At 38.2% G+C, this 17,045-nt stretch overlaps 1 protein-coding gene across 2 annotated transcripts; it reads left to right on the plus strand.

Moving 5' to 3' along the window:
- The first annotated feature begins 150 nt into the window (after positions 1-150).
- socs7 (suppressor of cytokine signaling 7) lies at positions 151-16,189 on the plus strand. 2 transcript variants are annotated; one of them, XM_056252731.1, is made up of 10 exons: positions 151-2,015; positions 3,818-3,882; positions 4,137-4,241; positions 7,517-7,648; positions 9,738-9,883; positions 10,110-10,278; positions 13,182-13,310; positions 14,708-14,843; positions 15,413-15,553; positions 15,656-16,189. In XM_056252731.1, exons 1-9 carry the CDS (start codon positions 667-669, stop codon positions 15,531-15,533), a joined length of 2,352 nt encoding a protein of 783 aa, XP_056108706.1. In that variant the 5' UTR covers positions 151-666; the 3' UTR covers positions 15,534-15,553; positions 15,656-16,189. The 2 variants fall into 2 exon arrangements, with proteins under 2 accessions (XP_056108706.1, XP_056108707.1); XM_056252732.1 differs by lacking the exon at positions 7,517-7,648 and having other exon boundaries at positions 152-2,015.
- Positions 16,190-17,045: the final 856 nt, after the last annotated feature.

Genomic DNA, 17,045 nt, shown 5'->3' on the forward strand with positions numbered 1-17,045 from the left:
TATTTGACACCATGCTGTATTTTTATTTTCATTTTTTTGTAGGCTATATCAGGATGAGAGTCATTATTCAAATGATTAAAGCGTGCAAGTCAGTTAACGTTGACTCATAATGCAACCGATTTGCAAGGAGAGTTTAATTTGTGTTGAATTCGTGCGGTAAGGCGATGCCACTATAATTGATGCATCATAAACATCAGTTGGTAAGGCCATCTTCCAGACAACAGCGCGGTAAATGACATGAAAGCAACATTACAGCACGGTGCACGTCACTAAGGGGGACAGCACATAGCCTGCAGCCAAGTGGACAGCAATGGCACCGATAAGACCAAACACGAAACGCATCGAATTTGCGGAAGTGAGCGGGCGGGTGGGGCCTCGACAGTAATGTGACCACAGACGCCGTTAGGATTGCGTGAAACGAAGCGTTATGTATGACCCTACAAAGACCCGTGGAGATTTTTAAGGCCGGACGCGAAATGAGACGAGGACGTGCGCAATGTTGAAGGAGCGACTGAAATAGAGTTTAAATGCACTAATTGTCTGGCGCTGAGTGAGAGGGCTAACTAACACCAAGTGGATTACCATCATCACACAAACGAGATCTCATGACTGGAGCAATGTGAAACGCTGATATCGCTCATTCCTTCAGTATATTGAGGAATAATAATGAACAACGCGCAAGATATGTCTCCCGATTTTGTCTTGATGCGCCTGGTCTCCGCGGCCGAGGATGACCGCTTGGACGAGGAGAATGGGAATCTGTCATCGGGCACTGGACTGACGGTGGCTATCAAGGGGAACTTTGAATGCACGCAGAATCACGGCCACATCTCGGCGGTGAACAAAGCTCCGCAGGCCAGCGGAACGGAGGCACCTGACGCGGGAGTGATGGCGACTAGACCTGCGCTGTCTGTGCCGCCGCCTCCTCTTCATTCAGCCGAGGCCCACGGGTACGATCTCACCCACCGAGGTGGAATGGGGCCTCAGCTGTTGGTATTCAGAAACATATCGAGAGACTCTGAAGGATTTGCCGAGAACAAGTCGGAGGATCAGCGAAGGGCTTTTGAGGAGCAAGCGGTACTCGCTTCGGAGTCTGGCGCTGTGGACGCTCAGCATCCGCCTACATGGACGCTGCATCCACAGCTCAAACTGCCAGCGGTTGCTACGGATACGGAGGGAGCCGAACTGTGTCACCGGCATCGCTTGATCACAGACAAACAAGACTGGCCGCCGGTGGTGGATCACAAAACGGGCTCGATGACAGAGCCGGGCTGGAGCTGCACGACGGCTCTGCCTGAGGGTCCTGTCCTGGAGCTGGCGAGGAAATTCGGCGAGCTGGGAGTCGCTCCGGTACCCGAATTTCTACTGAAGGACGGCGAGCTGCAGCACTGCTCGTGTCAAAGCATGCTCGGCTCGGCTGGAATCAGGCAGGGAGATGACCCGACCGAGACCAGCGATGCTCTGCTGGTTCTGGAGGGCCTCGGGTCAGAAGAAGTGAACGGCCTGGGCATCAATGCCTGTCAGAAGACCGATTCCCAAAACAATGAGCCGGGTGCGTTTGCGCTCAAATGTTTCCCGTCGGTGCTGTCCGGACAAGCTATGGCAGTGTCCGGGGGACTTTGCTCACCGGCGTGTTGTTTGTTGCGAGACTCTGTAAACACCAGGCCTCAGGCTCCCACCACAGATAAACTGACTCCCGAGGTTCTATCGCAAGCCGCATCCAACCAGGACACCCCGTGCTCCAGCCAGGCGTCCACACCGAAGGCCCGGTCGGACAGGAGCACGACCCGGGCGCATCTTTCCGCGGCCAGCGGAGGAGAGAAGACTTTGAAAGTACCAGGGAAATCCAGGAAGGGCTCTCTTAAAATACGCCTGAGTAAACTTTTTAGAACTAAAAGCTGTAGTGGCTCTAACAACCTTTTGGACAAGAGACCTTCAGTCACGTTCTCCATATCATCAGCGGGCAGTTTAGTGGACATGTCCGGAGCGAGCGGTGGGGAACAAGACACAGCCAGGTGAGTTCTTCTGCCCAAACAACCTTGAAATTAAATATTAAACATCTTATTTATAAGATTTACTCCCTCAGGAATTTTCTCTTTCTTTCTTTCTTTCTTTCTTTCTTTCTTTCTTTCTTTCTTTCTTTCTTTCTTTCTTTCTTTCTTAGTTTCTTTCTTTCTTTCTTTCTTTCTTTCTTTAGATTGGCACCTTATGATTAGTTAATTAGTATTAGTTAATTAGTACTTAATTAGTTAAGAATTGTATTAAAAAGCTCTGAGGTTAACATAATTTGAAGACAATTTCATGGTTGTTTTCATACAATATAAACTACACAGTCATACCTCAAAAGTAGATTTTTAAGCAGTTGTGTTTTTTTAAATATTGCTTTTTTTAATATAATAAAAAATATAGATATTTTTGTAATATATTATTAAATAACACTTTACAATAAGGTTCATTAGTTAACCTTATTAACTACCTAACATGAACTAAGAATGAACAATACTTCAGCATTTATTAATCTTAGTTAATATTAATTTCAACATTTACTAATATGTTAATAAAATCAAAGGTTGTATTTTGTTAATATTAGTTAATGCACTGTGAACTAACATGAACAAACAATGAAAAGCTGTATTTTTATTAACTAACACTAACAAAGTTAGTGATACTGACACTAATACTGTAACAAATTAATTGCTCATTGTTAGTTCATGTTAGTTAATTAATACATTATCTAATGTACTAATAAACCTTATTATGAAGTGTTACCAATATTGCTTTAAAAAGTTGATAACAACTTGCCACATAGTTTAATGACTACAACTTTCACAAGAACAAGTTTTTGTGCAACCGTTGTAGTCCTGGTTATATAAGTATGGTTCCTTCAACATTTTTATGGAGGAGCCTACACTGTCAGAAAAAATGTACAAGAATTTTATCTTTAGGGGTACAACAGTTTGTCACTGGGGTAGCACTTAAAGGGATAGGTCACCCTCAAATTCTGTCATCGTTTACTCAGCCTCAAGGTGTTACACAAACCTGTAGGAATTTCTTTCTTCTGCTGAACACAAAATAAGATATTTTGAAGAATGTTGGTAACCAAACAGTTGATGGACTCAATTGATGGACAATTTTCATTTTTGGGTGAACTATCCCTTTAAAGGAAACATCTATAGAGGATATCTGGATGGGGTAAATAAAGTAGATTAGATTAGATTAGATAAATAGAATAGTTGTCCCTTTAAGGGCACTACCATTTTAACAAGCTGTTGTATCCCTAAAGGTAAAATTTATTTAAAATTACACATTTTCTTAGGAGTGTAGGAAAACAGACATTGATGTAGCCTACTATTAAATAATAAACCTCTTTCTAAAAACCAATTGGAAATGGTTGGCTATGGTGTATTGAAGTATTCTTTGTTTACCTACAAATAGACAGCATTATGGGACCAACTATGGTCTTTATCCCAAGAATATTTAATATTTCAATCGATGATTTAGCCAATTCATTCGAAATTAACCAAGAAATTGGACACTTTTTTCTCCATAAATGTTTTTCTTTTAAATCTCTCATAAAATGTCCATCATAAAACACATTTCATTAAACCTGTTGTACTTTTGATTTGTTTTTATATGATAGTCGCAAAGTCATAATTGACCTCAGGTGAGTCAAGTGTGATTATCTATACTTCTAATTCATTATAAACTGTAGATAAATAAATAATGATATAATAAACTTTGAGATACAGAATTAATGTAAATTAATGTGTTGTCTTTTTTTATTTTAACAATTAAAATGATGATTGTCTTTCTGCAGCCAACCTGGACTAACAAGGGCACAAAGTGCCTTCTCTGCGGCCTCTTTTACTCCCGTTTTCACAGGTAAACGAAGATTCAGGGGAACATATTGGGTTAGAAGCTAAAGGAATCCTTGGAATACATTAAATGAAGGCACATTTGCAAGCCACTAATAAGCTTACACAGTGCATGGGAAATATAATGACACAGGCACACGATTTGGATGAGATTAGTCTCATTTTAGGCCAATCTTTGGAATTATGCTACATTATTGTAACAAATGTTGTTAATGTCGTTCTTATGGCTCTTGTCATTAAGTACTATTGCTCTGGTTGCAGGAGAGACGGTGTCGTTGGTGGATGTGGACATCTCTCAGAGAGGGAGGAACTCCCCTCACCCTCCCACTCCTCCACCTCCCCCTCGGCGGAGCCTCAGTCTGCTAGGTGAGCCTCACTACAGATGTTCACACACCTCCTTGATCTCCTTCGTTTCTGCTTTCACATCTCCATCTGTTTCATACTTTTTAAATAATTCTCCAGTAACCTCCCCCATCCCCGCCCCTCCCCGCCTCCCGGGTATCTTCCCTTCATCCTTTCACCTCTATCTACGGTTAAATTCAAAAGTTTGGGGTCAGTAAGATTGTTGGACATTTTTGAAAGAAGTCTCTTATGCTCACCAAGGCTGCATTTATTTGATCAAAAACACAGTAAAAACATTCATATACAGGTGAAACTCAAAAAATTTGAAGATCGTGCAAAAGTTAATATATTTCAGTACTTCAACTTAAAAGGTGAAACTAATATATTATATAGACTCATTACATGCAAAGTGAGATATTTCAAGCCTTTATTTGTTATAATTTTGATGATTATGGCTTACAGCTCTGAAAACCTTTTCACAGTATTCTATTTTGAATTTGGGGTTTTCATAAGCTGTAAGCCATTGTTCTACAAACATTGAAAACAGTGATAGATGGAACTCTTAACCTTTAAGCTAAGGAGAAAATCCAACGCAACTTTGAGGAGACCAAGCGAAACATGATTATGTGTTTCTGCTCAGATAGCAACACTGGAAATCAACCACACGGCATACGCTTATAACTTTTCATATACTGTCTTTCTATGTATAACAGTTCTATCTAATAATGTATTAGACAGGACTGTTAGACAGATTGTAAACTAATGAACACGGAGAGTGCTCGGGCTGGCATTCTCAGCGCCGTCAAAATAAAGGTCCACCTCGCCGTCAAAATAAAAGTCACAAGAACCAAGCGGCTTACGTCACTCAGAGTTCCTACTGGCGGTGTGGATGCAACCAGGAAAATGTTCCTACGGGAACCATTAGTTCTCGGGAAACCACCAGTTCCTAGAACTACCCGGTGAGAAAGACCCTATACTCACAGCTTCATTGTTGGTCTCAGTCAACATCAAAGGACTGCCTACTCACCTGTCAATCAAATATTCCTAAAATTTGAGTTGAAAAGAAAATACTGATCTGATAATATAGGAGCTTGACGTTTTTTTTATTACTTTTTTTTAACTTTTAAAGTAAAATATCAAAGTACCTCCCCTCAAAATCTAAACACAAGTTTTCAAAAAAAGAATGCTGAGATTTTGTTACTGCAGTTTTAAAAGATGATCTGTTTCACCTCACCTCTGTGAGTGAACCCAAGGCAGATGTTAAAGATGCCGTGTAGGACGTCAACGTACTTGCTTATTCTTTCACTTTGTCCTTTCATTTCCCCTTTTTTATTCGACCTTCATTCTTTTCATTTCATGGTTACCGGAGTCTCTGATTGCATTCTGAAAGCATAAAATTCAGAGAAGCGCCACCTAAAATTAGTTATTGTGCAAGCCTACATGTGGTTAAACTTAACTAGTATTTGGCACACAGATGAGCAGTTCCTTTTCTAATAAAGTGAGACCACTGCACAGTTTCTTCCTGTTCATCAGCTCAGTGTGGTCTTTGAGATTGAAGTTTGAAATAATCTCAATACTAGAGAGATAGATTTTAGATCTGAAGCGGTCTTTGTCATGAGGGAACAAAGATGATTAGGTATGTATGATTATTCAGTCATCATGTTTGAAGTTGATTTTTTTTTTCAAGTGTGTTTAGGTTGAGAGTAGAGGTATATAGGAATATTCTGGGTTCAATAGTTAAAGGAATAGTTCACTTAAAAGTTAAAATTCTGTCATCATTTACTCACCCTCAAGTTTCAAACCTGTATGAATTTCTTTCTTCTGCTGAACACAAAGGAAGATATTTTAAAGAATGTCGGTAATCAGACAGTTGATGGACCCCATTGACTTCCATAGTTGGAAAAAAAATACTATGGAAGTCAATGGGGTTCATCAATTGTTTGGTTACCGACATTCTTTCGAAGAAAGAAATTCATACAGGTTTGAAACAACTTCAGGGTGAGTAAATGCTGACAGAATTTCCATTTTTAAGTAAACTATTCCTTTAAGCTCAATGTATAGCATTTGTGGCATGATGTTGATAAGCATACAAATCTAACATGACATGAAAAAAAGAAAGAAACATGGAGGTTACAGTGAAATACTTATGAAAGTGAATAGAGACCATTTTTGGAGTATTTAAAAGTAGAAATTTGAAGCTTATAACTTTATAACAATCACTTACATGAATTATTTTGTTAAAACCTATGTATTTTTGAGCTGTGATGCTGTTTAAATACAGATGTTTTAGAGTTACTAAAAATTGGATATAACTTTACACTGTAAGTAAGTGATTTTTCCACTACAATCATGTTAACACTCTTATTGTTTTCAAATATTATTATTATTTACTATTGAAACAATGAGTATTTTGTAACTTGTACGGATTGTCCACATTCAATTCCTTAGTAAAAGCTTCACTGTAACCCATCTTTTTTTTTTAAGTAAGGGAATAAATACATTTTTGTGATAATCGACATTGTCACAAATGCTGTTTAATAAGATTGTATTGAACCAGTGTTATCATAGAGTTAACTAAAACTAAAGCCATAAGAAATATCACTTTTGTTGAAATAAAATAAAATATTAAAAGACTATTTTATTTACAACATTACTCATTTTCATCTGGTTTAACAAAGTTAACAAAATGAAAACTGAAAATCTAATTCAAAATATAGTAAAAACTAGAATAGTATCTCAATGAAACACTTTATTAAACCCGCAATGTTCCTTTAAAGTAAAAAAAAACACGAAATTTTCCAGTGTCGTGAGTATGTGATTGAATGCACATACCAGCGTGTGGATTTACCCATGTTGTTTTCCCATGCTGCAGTTCCCCATGTCATATGCTTCCTGTCACGGTGTCTTAGTCTTCAAGTGCTATAAGAGGATCAGATATTGTAACATAATTGGAGGATTTGTCTTGCTCCTTTAAAGTTCATACAGGCAAAACTGCGTTATTCATACACAAATCAGAGGTCATTGAATGTAATATTCATGTTAGTCTAATCAAAATCTTCTGAAATCTGGCTGCATTTTGATCTATTTTTGGTAACATGTGCAAGAATATTGTTGCTGTTCCTTTTGCTCTAAAGCTGAATGGTGTTAGGGCTGATTTTAGTCATGTTCTGATTCCTCTTCATCGCCCCAGGCTCCTGTCTCATTCTAATAGACTTTAACCTTCTCTACGCTTCCATTGCTTTTTCTATGACATCTCCTTATTCTCCTGGCTCTGAACCCTCCCTCCTGCTCTCTTCCAGACGATATAGGTGGGCCGCAGCCTGGGCCTTTCCTAGTGAGTGTAATGGGGGCGTCCCTGCAGTCTCTCCCTCTGCCTCTTCCTCCTCCTCCCCCTCTCCACGCCACCATCCAGCATAGTCTCAGCCTCAATGGTAAGACTTGGGTGCAGTGGAGGGGGCGGTGTGTGTTTAAGGGTGTTTTAGGGCACCTTTCTGGTTCTACGAGCAGACTCCAACATCCCCTTCCCTTTCTGCGAACCGGCTCATTCTCCGCCCTCAGTAGCAACTTTATTCCATCAAACAAAAAGGGAAATGGAATAAAGTGTGAATGTAACTGTGATGTTTCTTGTGAAAAGCAAAGGTAAAGACAATACATGCCATCTGCCGCATGTATCGTTTTGTCAAACAAAGGCTTTGGTTGACCGCGTGGTTTCGTTTCTCAGTTCCTTTCGCAGTTTGGAGGAAGAAGGCAGTGTGACTAATGTGCGTTTATAAAGAGAGGAAGTGTGAACGTGATGGTGCCATACTTCAAACTTAAGTTTTGTAGTGAATTTGCTGAAGAACTCATATATAACTTTGAAGGTTGATGGTAATATTAAAGATTTGGTAACTTTATTATCTATAACAGCATGTACACACATTGATATGACATTTCATCACTAGCTATGTTTCCATCCAAAGTTGCGAATTTAACTTATGTGCAAAATTGGAATTTCGTTTCCCTCCCATGTGTTCAAGAGAACAAAATGATCACTTCCTGGGAAATTAGCGCAACATTTCTATAGTAAAAATGGAAGTTGCTGCAATTCAGGAAGACACTAGATATTTTTCTACATCATAAAAAAAAACCTTAACCATAAATGCTGTCATGTTATCTTGCGTTCAGATGTATGGTGTTTGGGAACACAATCATGTGAGACGCTTCTGGGAGGTCATTATACCAAATCATTCTGATGACAGACTTTGGCTCAGACATTTCAGAATGATCAAACCAACATTTGAGATGCTGTGCACTGAAATTGGTCCACTGGTTAGTCCAGTTATCAATCGCATCCACTGTTGAGAAGAAGTCACAAGAGTTTTTTGTTGCGCATCGAGGGATTCATTCGGTAAATGTTTCCATCGTAGTTTATGCGCATGTCTTCTTATCTGATAAAAAATGTATCTGCCTCAATTGACCACATACGTTTTTTATGTGCATTTTTAGAATGTATGCACATATTGGCGTTTCTGTCCAGCGTTTTTTTTTTTTTTGAAACATAGCTAGTGAAAGATGTGTCCTGCAGTGTGATATAACCCTATTAGAATAATTTTTCTAAATTCTTTTTCAAAACAATTTTGTATTGCTCTAGCTGTCAGGAGAGCACTACTTGGGAATGTTGTCACAAAAGGTCAATGTGTGTTCAGTGAATTGTATCTTTTTCATTGACAATAATGGTGAAAATATTTAATTTTTGTATCATCAAATACAAAAGTTTGTGTTGATACAGAAATAAACCTGCACTGATAAATAGTCGCTGGCATAAAAAAAATGTGACAACTAGCCCATGTCTCATCCGAATTCATTTAGACATATTTTAAATGACATATTTTCTTTAATTCTTGTCTGATTGTTATATACAACCATTTTAATAACCTCATATTATTAACTTGGGATGATTGTACTTTTAACAATTTGCAATTATAACACTGATAGGCCTGTCATACTGCAGGACTATATGTAAAAAACTTGACAAAATGGACCAAATTTTAGACTACATTTTAAAGTAAAATGATTGAAACTGTTATTTGTCAACTTATACTACTGTTCAAAAGTTTATGGTCAGTTTAAAACACTTTTATTCATGAAATCCATGACATTGATAAAAAGTTACAGTAAAGACATTCATAATGTTACAAAATATTTCTATTTTAAATAAATAAATGCTGTTCTTTTGAACTTTCTATTCATCAAAGAATTTAGAAAAAAAGTATCAAGGTTTACACAAAAATATTAAGCTGTTTTTCAACATTGAAAATAATACAAAATGTTTCTTGAGCAGGAGATCAGCATATTAGATCATGTGACACAAACTTTTGTCTTTAGTAGTGTATATTTGTTATTTGTCAAGAGACAATCTACACCAAAGAAAAAGTAGAAGTATTCATTTAGTTGAATGGGATACTAGTCTAGTTCAGAACTAGGATGATCAGAACTTAAAATTTGCTGGTGTATTCAAAAAATGCTCCATTTGTGTCTCAGATGCTTTCTTCCGAGCACTTCCTCATTCGGCCGCGTCACCGATGGACACGGCGGCCCCTGCCAGAGTGGCCCCGGCTCCGATCATGTGTCCATTGAGAGGAGCCGATTCCAGCAGCTTCACTGCCAGCCTGAGAGAGCTGGAGCGGGTGAGAGACAAAAGCAGTTGATGTGAAGTCAAGAAACAACTGAAAATTTCCAGTCACATGATTGTAATATCATTGGGCATGTTTATCGGCAGACCTTTTTAACTATGAAACATATCTGTGGCTTCCTGTGGTTGTCCATATAATTTAGTAGGTTTTGCATGTTTTCTCTATAAGCAGCTTTTGTTTAGCACTGTTGGATGGTCAGTGTGTGTTTGTGTGTCTGCAGTGTGGCTGGTATTGGGGGCCGATGAACTGGGAGGATGCTGAAATGAAGCTAAGAGGGAAGCCAGATGGCTCGTTTTTGGTGCGGGACAGTTCAGACCCACGATACATCCTCAGCCTCAGTTTTCGCTCACAGGGAGTCACACACCACACGCGTATGGAGCACTACAGAGGTAAACACACACATATACTAGGGGTGTCACGGTACACAGAAGTCACGGTTCGGTGCGTACCTCGTTTTTTTGGGTCACGGTTCAATACGAGTTCGGTACAACAGGAAAAAGCAACAAATCCCCAATGCTAGGTTTCTTTTGATTTATTTTGAACTGACAGTAGTGCAAATTTCAGTTTGTTCCACCTAGCGGCATTTAGTCCCCTAGTTGGTACAGTACAGCCTCTTTTAATGTATTATTAAGCACTAAGTAGTAAACAGAATGCACTCTTACATAGGTCATATTTTTTTGTAGGGCTGATAAAAAAACAAAAGGTATTGGGTTAGCTACAAAACTGTAAAGCATCTCTTGTGTTATAAAAGTACAAAATGAATAGAATAATGAAAAATAACGTTTTTTAGTTTAGCAACTAAAAGATTAGATTTCTTTGTGTACGATAGTTCAATAACATGCTGTGACAATGGCAGATGCAAAAAGTTCAATATTACGCTTTTTCAAGAAATCACTAAGAAAAAAAGAGCCTACTTCACCTTTCTACGAGGAGACAGCGAGTTAAGCTCCACCTGAGGCTTTTCATTTCCAGGACATGCATATTTCATCACTGGACAGTAAGTGAGATTCAACGACACATCAGCACAATGGCAAATGATCTTGTCGGAAACAACTTAAAATACCCAGTCATTTAGGGTCATACAGATAAGAGTAGTACATCATTCAAAACTGTCTATTTTTATTTGTGTACACTCACAATAAAAACAAAACATTGTGCTTTTGTAAAATAAAGAAAACGAACTTTCTGCCATCCCGGTTTACTTTTAGTGAAGTTTGTGGAGTGCCTCCAAAAATGTATCGAAACTCAGCGTATAAGCTACTAGCAAGCTCTTGATTGCCATCTGAACTCTTGTTTTGGGTTGGTGTGTAGACGGCATAGACAGTATAAGAAGTGGACAGAGCCATCTCATTGGAACTCAGTTGAGACAGTTGAAGCCCATTTTTTGCGATTTTTGAGCACTTCCGTTCCTGACGCGCAGACTTAAACCCACTCAAACTAAGCTTGATGACGTGAGCAACCTGTCTGACAGACGTTACTCTTCTAGTAGCGGTGCCAAGAGGAATCTAATCATTCCATTCCGAAACTTGCAGAGCCGGAGATCGTGAGTATTAGCTGTCCATGAGCTCGCAGCAGGAGCAACTTTACAACTCTCTATGGGCTTCTCCCTTGACTTTATGCCTCCACGTCCCCCCCGAGTGCGCGCGAGTTTCTACTTCTGTCTATACGGTAATTTTCTCTTGTGTGCGCCAGAGAGTCGCGTGTTATGACGCAATCGTTAGCCTATTTTTACAAAAACGGCTTCTACGGGGCCATAACGTAAGGTACAAAGTAATGGAGCCTTTTATACATTGTCGTGTTTCTTTAGAAATAAATAATGGACAAATGGAGTCTTTAAACGCCTCAGATGTAAAGTTATTCGCTGTCAAAGTGACGCCAAAATGAATGGGAGTCAATGGAAATGCTAACGCAAGTGAAGTTCTGCTACAAGATGGCGGCACCCGGCCGGCTTCAACTTCCGGTCGATGGATTACCCTCTTGGTAGACGGTCTCTTCTTCTTCAGCTCTTTTTCATGTTGTGGTGGTTAGCAAACAGTGTTGCATTACTGCGCGCGCCCCCTTCTGGATTGGAGTGTGGATGGTCTGTGACTGACTGTGTTCGTTGTCTGACTGTATGCACCGAACCGTATTACTGTATTACACCCCTTATATAACACATATCCATAAACACACACATACTCCTTTTTGGCATATCATTCTCGTATGTGTTGCCAAAAAACACAAATCCTATGTTTACAAACCCAATCTGATGAAGAGCCACTGGGCTCGAAACGTCACCTGTGGTGATATTTTTCTTTTGGAGCTGTGGTAGCCAACTTTTCCTTCCTTTTTTCCAATCTAAACCACATCCTCAGAGTCCGATTAAAAGGTAATTGTTGACTACACCGTCTGAATAAACTTACAGACTTATAAAAAGATTACATTTCATCACTTGCAGAATGACAATGCGAACAGTAAAAATCAAATCGATAGTCATTAAATGTTTTCACACCCCCATTATTTCCTGCATTCGTAAATTTTTTTTAAAATGAGTATCATCTATTAAAGTGCATTTTTAGTGCTGTCAAATCAATTAAATGCGATTAATCGATTCTAAAATAAAAGTTTGTGTTTCTATAATACAGTATATGTGTATGTATATATATATATATATATATATATATACAGTCGTGCTCAGAATGAATGGTACCCCTGGTAAATATAATCAAAACTGGCTGTAAAAAATAAATCTGCATCGTTTATCCTTTTGATCTTTCATTCAAAAAATTGCCAAAAATCTAACCTTTCATTGAAGTAAAAGAATTGAAAGTGGGGGGGGAATCACATTATGAAATAAATGTTTTTCTCCAAAACACGTTGGCCACAATTATTGGCACCCCTAGAATTTTTTACAAATAAAGTATCTGAAGTATATTCCCATTAATGTTTACCTTTTTTAGCACACCAGGAGGACTAAGAACATGAAATTGTCCAGCCATGACTTCTTGTTTCACAGGAGTTTAAATATGAGGAAACACAAAGGCCAAGTTCCCTTTGTAAAAAGCAATATATATATATATATATATGTGTGTGGCTTATTTCTAATAAAAAATGATTTGATATAGTCTTTGTAATAAATAATCGTTTTACTTTGTAATGAATGTTTTTGTCTTTGAAAGAAAATATTTTTAATTAATAGTAAATCAAAGAGTTATAAATATAATTTGAGAAATACTAATACATTTTGCTGTGACAAAGTTTCTTTTTTTCCCAGTGTATTTCTTTTCCTTAAAATTTGCCTTTAACTCTTCAGGAACCTTCAGTTTATGGTGCCACCCTAAATTTGAGGACCGCTGCCATTCTGTGGTTGAATTCATTGAGCGAGCCATCATGCACTCTAAAAATGGAAAATTCCTCTACTTCCTACGTTCCCGTGTACCTGGTAAGGCTACAAATATCCTGCTTATATGACAAGACATTCATGAAATAGGGACAATTAGGGACAAAAAAAGTGCTTGAGGCTATTTAGCTTTAAATTATATTTATTTCAGTTTTAGTAATAGTACTTTTAGTACTTCAACATAAAGTGTTTATTTTCATTTTATCCTATATGTACAGCTTTGTTTAAATTAAAGTGCCCTATTATACTGTTATCTTTAACGTAGTGTGTAAAATAGCAGTGTGTGAATATAAGAGGTCTGCAAAGTTTTAAAGATCAAAGTGCACAACAAATAAAGTTATTGTCTCCTAAAATAAATAATCGATTCTGAATTACTGAAACGAGTTGTCACCATTCCCAGTCTCACTTCTGTAACATATCTATGTAGGTTTGTCTTTATTGGCTGCCTGCGAACAATGTCTACATAGTACTTTTAGCCACCCTCAAACACTGTAGTTGTAGCTGAGAAACAACATGTTGTAGCATTATGTCTTGTTGTCAAGAGGATGCAGTTTCCTGCGCTGCAAAAGTGCAAATCCACTTTGCATGCACTTCCCAAAGCATGAGGACTCGCGATGGAATCGACCCTTTGCAAAGACCCGCCCCCCTTAGTTACTTTTGCTACGTTAATGTGTCATGAAAGATCGTTGTAGCACCTCAGTTCAAGCAGCACGTATACTAGTTATAGCACAAAATAAACATGAATGAACATCAGAAGGTATGTTGTTTCAAAACCGCTTTTGTGCAATTGGGCTCTCATGCTAATTTGCCCTGTTTAGTAAATATGGCCCTAACTCCTCCTGTCTGGTTTGTTTGTCGGACAAAATGGCAGATTTGGCATTATGATTGGTCAGATAGCCTGTCAATCAAACTTCTGGCGAAGGGTGAATTAAAATGGTAAAACCAACGCCATTGTTACTGTTCGCATCACTGTGTGTACAAGTGCTAAGAAAGCCTCCAGAGCTGAAATTGGGCGTTTTGTTAACGACGCGCGCTGTAAGCAGTAGACCAATCACTACAGACTTGGCCATCTGACCAATCAGAGCAGAGTAGGCTCTCGGAAAAAAGAGAACGGATCCTTTATTGAACAGTTTCAGACACTGTGAGAAAAGAGGTGATTCTGCAATGTATATTATGAGAAAATTAAAGTGTTTTTTTTACCTTGGATGCATGTAAATCTATTGTAGAACATTACCAAAAATAGTTTAAAATAGCATAATAGGGGCAAAAAACTATTTTGAATAGTTTTAGTTAACAACCATGTTTTTGTCTAAAGTGTTTGTGGTAACAATGTGCACAGAAGTGAGGCAGGGTTTATTTTGTTCGTAAAGACCAAAAACTGGTTTGAGGGTGTGAGAGATGAAAGGTCAGTGTAACGAAACGTCTGGTGTCTGTCTCAGGGTTGCCCCCGACCCCCGTGCAGCTGCTCTACCCAGTCTCACGCTTCAGCAATGTGAAATCACTCCAGCATCTGTGCCGTTTCTGTATCCGACAACTCGTCCGCATAGACCACATCCAGGAGCTGCCCCTCCCCAAGTATGACTCACTCACACTTTACATTATTTTGCCCATTTAGATTTCTGATACACTATAATTCTAAAATTTTAGGTCTGTAACATATTTTTGAAAGAAGTCTTGTGTGCTCACCAAGGCTGCACATTTTTTATAATTAAAATACAGTAAAGACTGTAATATTGTGAAATATGATTACAGTTTAAAATAACTGTTTTTCTATTTTAATTTATTTTAAAAAAATATGTATACCTGTGATGTCAAAGCTGAATTTATTTTCAGCATCATTACTCCAGTCTTCAGTGTCACATGATCCTTCAGAATCATTCCAAATCACTGATGTTAAAAACGGTTTAATATTTTGTGGAAACCATAACACATTTTTTTCAGGACTCTTTGATGAATAGAAAGTTTAAAAGGACAGCATTTATTTGAGCTAGAATGGTTATGTTCAAAGGTTATGGGTGTATCACATAGGTCTACCGACTGTTATTATGTATTATTGAAATAAAATTGCTTAGCAATTAAAAGGCAAAAAAATGTGCATACAAAGTGTCTATAAATACTAACTTTCCCTATTTTTCCTATCTTAGACCTCTCATTGTCTACTTGAGGAAGTTCTATTACTATGATCCAGAGGAAGAAATGTACCTGTCAATCAAAGGCATGCGCCAGGCAGCAGGTGTGGAACAGGAAGCCGAGTCTGAAACATAGCCAGAACGCTCCTTTTCACTGTAAGTACTTGCAGCACTGATTGTTCTACATATAGTATGTTGCACTCAATGCCCTGTAGCCAACGTATTAAATTAACGAAACATAAATGGGTTCTTTTTTAGGATTTCTGTGTGTGGGTAATAGATGGAACAGCACATGGACACTTCCTGGTGCACAGCTCTGCTCCAACTCCCTGCCAGTCTTCCAGCAGAAGCCAATGAACATCAGCCGACTGGCCCCTCCTCTTGACCAATACGCGGACAGAGGGAGTACAGAGGAGTGCTGGAATACTGTCTATGTTGAGCAGGCAAATAAATCCAGAGACTGACATGATAGACAAAAGACTTGAAAGGACACTGGACAGCAAACAGTGGACTTAAAAAAATAATAAGTTAAACAAAAAACCGAACAAGGACATTTGACTTGGGGTACTAGCAAAAGCCTTCATCTGTAGGTTATATTACACTGGAGTTTTTAAACTGGCCTGTTTGTGAATCCGTCTCTGTTTGGTTCTTCTTGCTTTCCTCATCAGGCCCCTGCCCCTGGGTGGAGTGTGTGACCCCTTTATTTGTCCTTTCCCTGATTGTAACTCCTTCAGTCTGGTCAGGCCACCTGAACTGTATTTTGAGTAAAGACAAAGTAAACTTGAAAATAAGGTGGTTGACTTTTTCACATTATTCATGATTAAGGATTATAATTGCTTGAATTTAAGTTGGTCCCTCCATTGGATGCATCTGTTTTTCCTTGCAGATCTCTATGAGTTACCATGTGCTTGTTTGTTTGTTTGATTGATTTGGGCACGTACTATCATGGTGATAGTACCATGTTACTACCATGATAGTACCATAGTACCAATTTCAATTAATTCCATGTGAATTAGCATGGTGTTCTGTATTAATAGCATTGTATATGACTATGGTAATCGTTCAGTACCATGGTATTACCAATTTGCTACCATCATTATATAATGGTAACACCACAGTTCTTTTTTTTTCTCTGAGGGATGTTATCCTAAACTTTTGGCTGGGGATATACACATGTTGTATTTTCATGTTTTATGAGGACTTTCCATAGACATAATGATATTCATACTGTACAAACTTTATATTATATCCCCACATCAACCCTATCCCTAAACCTACCCATCACAGAAAAACTTTTTGCATTTTTTAATTTTCAAAAAACACATCACTTAGTATGGTTTCTAAGCTGGTTTCCTCATGGGGACCAACAAATGGATTTTGCCAACTTTGTGGGGACATTTTGTCCACATAATGTAGGGTTTACCAGCCCACACACACATGTTTTCTTAGCTATCTAAATGATAATGGTGGTTATAAATACTATAACATACCGTTTTTATAAATGAGGACTTCCCCCAAAAGGAGCTTTGTCAGATTTATTCCCATAGTATTCCCATAGTTCAGTTTTATACTCAGCGAGGAATGCATAAAATCTAAATTTAACTAATATTGGGGTAACAAAACAAATAGCTTTTACAAAAAGCAAAAT

The sequence above is a fragment of the Rhinichthys klamathensis genome, unplaced genomic scaffold (genome assembly GCF_029890125.1).
Source record: "Rhinichthys klamathensis goyatoka isolate OS25496 unplaced genomic scaffold, OSU_Roscu_1.1 h1tg000098l_1, whole genome shotgun sequence".
Taxonomy (NCBI): Eukaryota; Metazoa; Chordata; class Actinopteri; order Cypriniformes; family Leuciscidae; genus Rhinichthys; species Rhinichthys klamathensis.

Coding starts and splice junctions, on each gene's coding strand:
- socs7 (XM_056252731.1), top strand. CDS start 667: ATGAACAACGCGCAAGATATGTCTCCCGATTTTGTCTTGATGCGCCTG. Junction 7,649..9,737: donor GCATAGTCTCAGCCTCAATG/GTAAGACTTGGG, acceptor TTTGTGTCTCAG/ATGCTTTCTTCCGAGCACTT. Junction 9,884..10,109: donor GCCTGAGAGAGCTGGAGCGG/GTGAGAGACAAA, acceptor GTGTGTCTGCAG/TGTGGCTGGTATTGGGGGCC.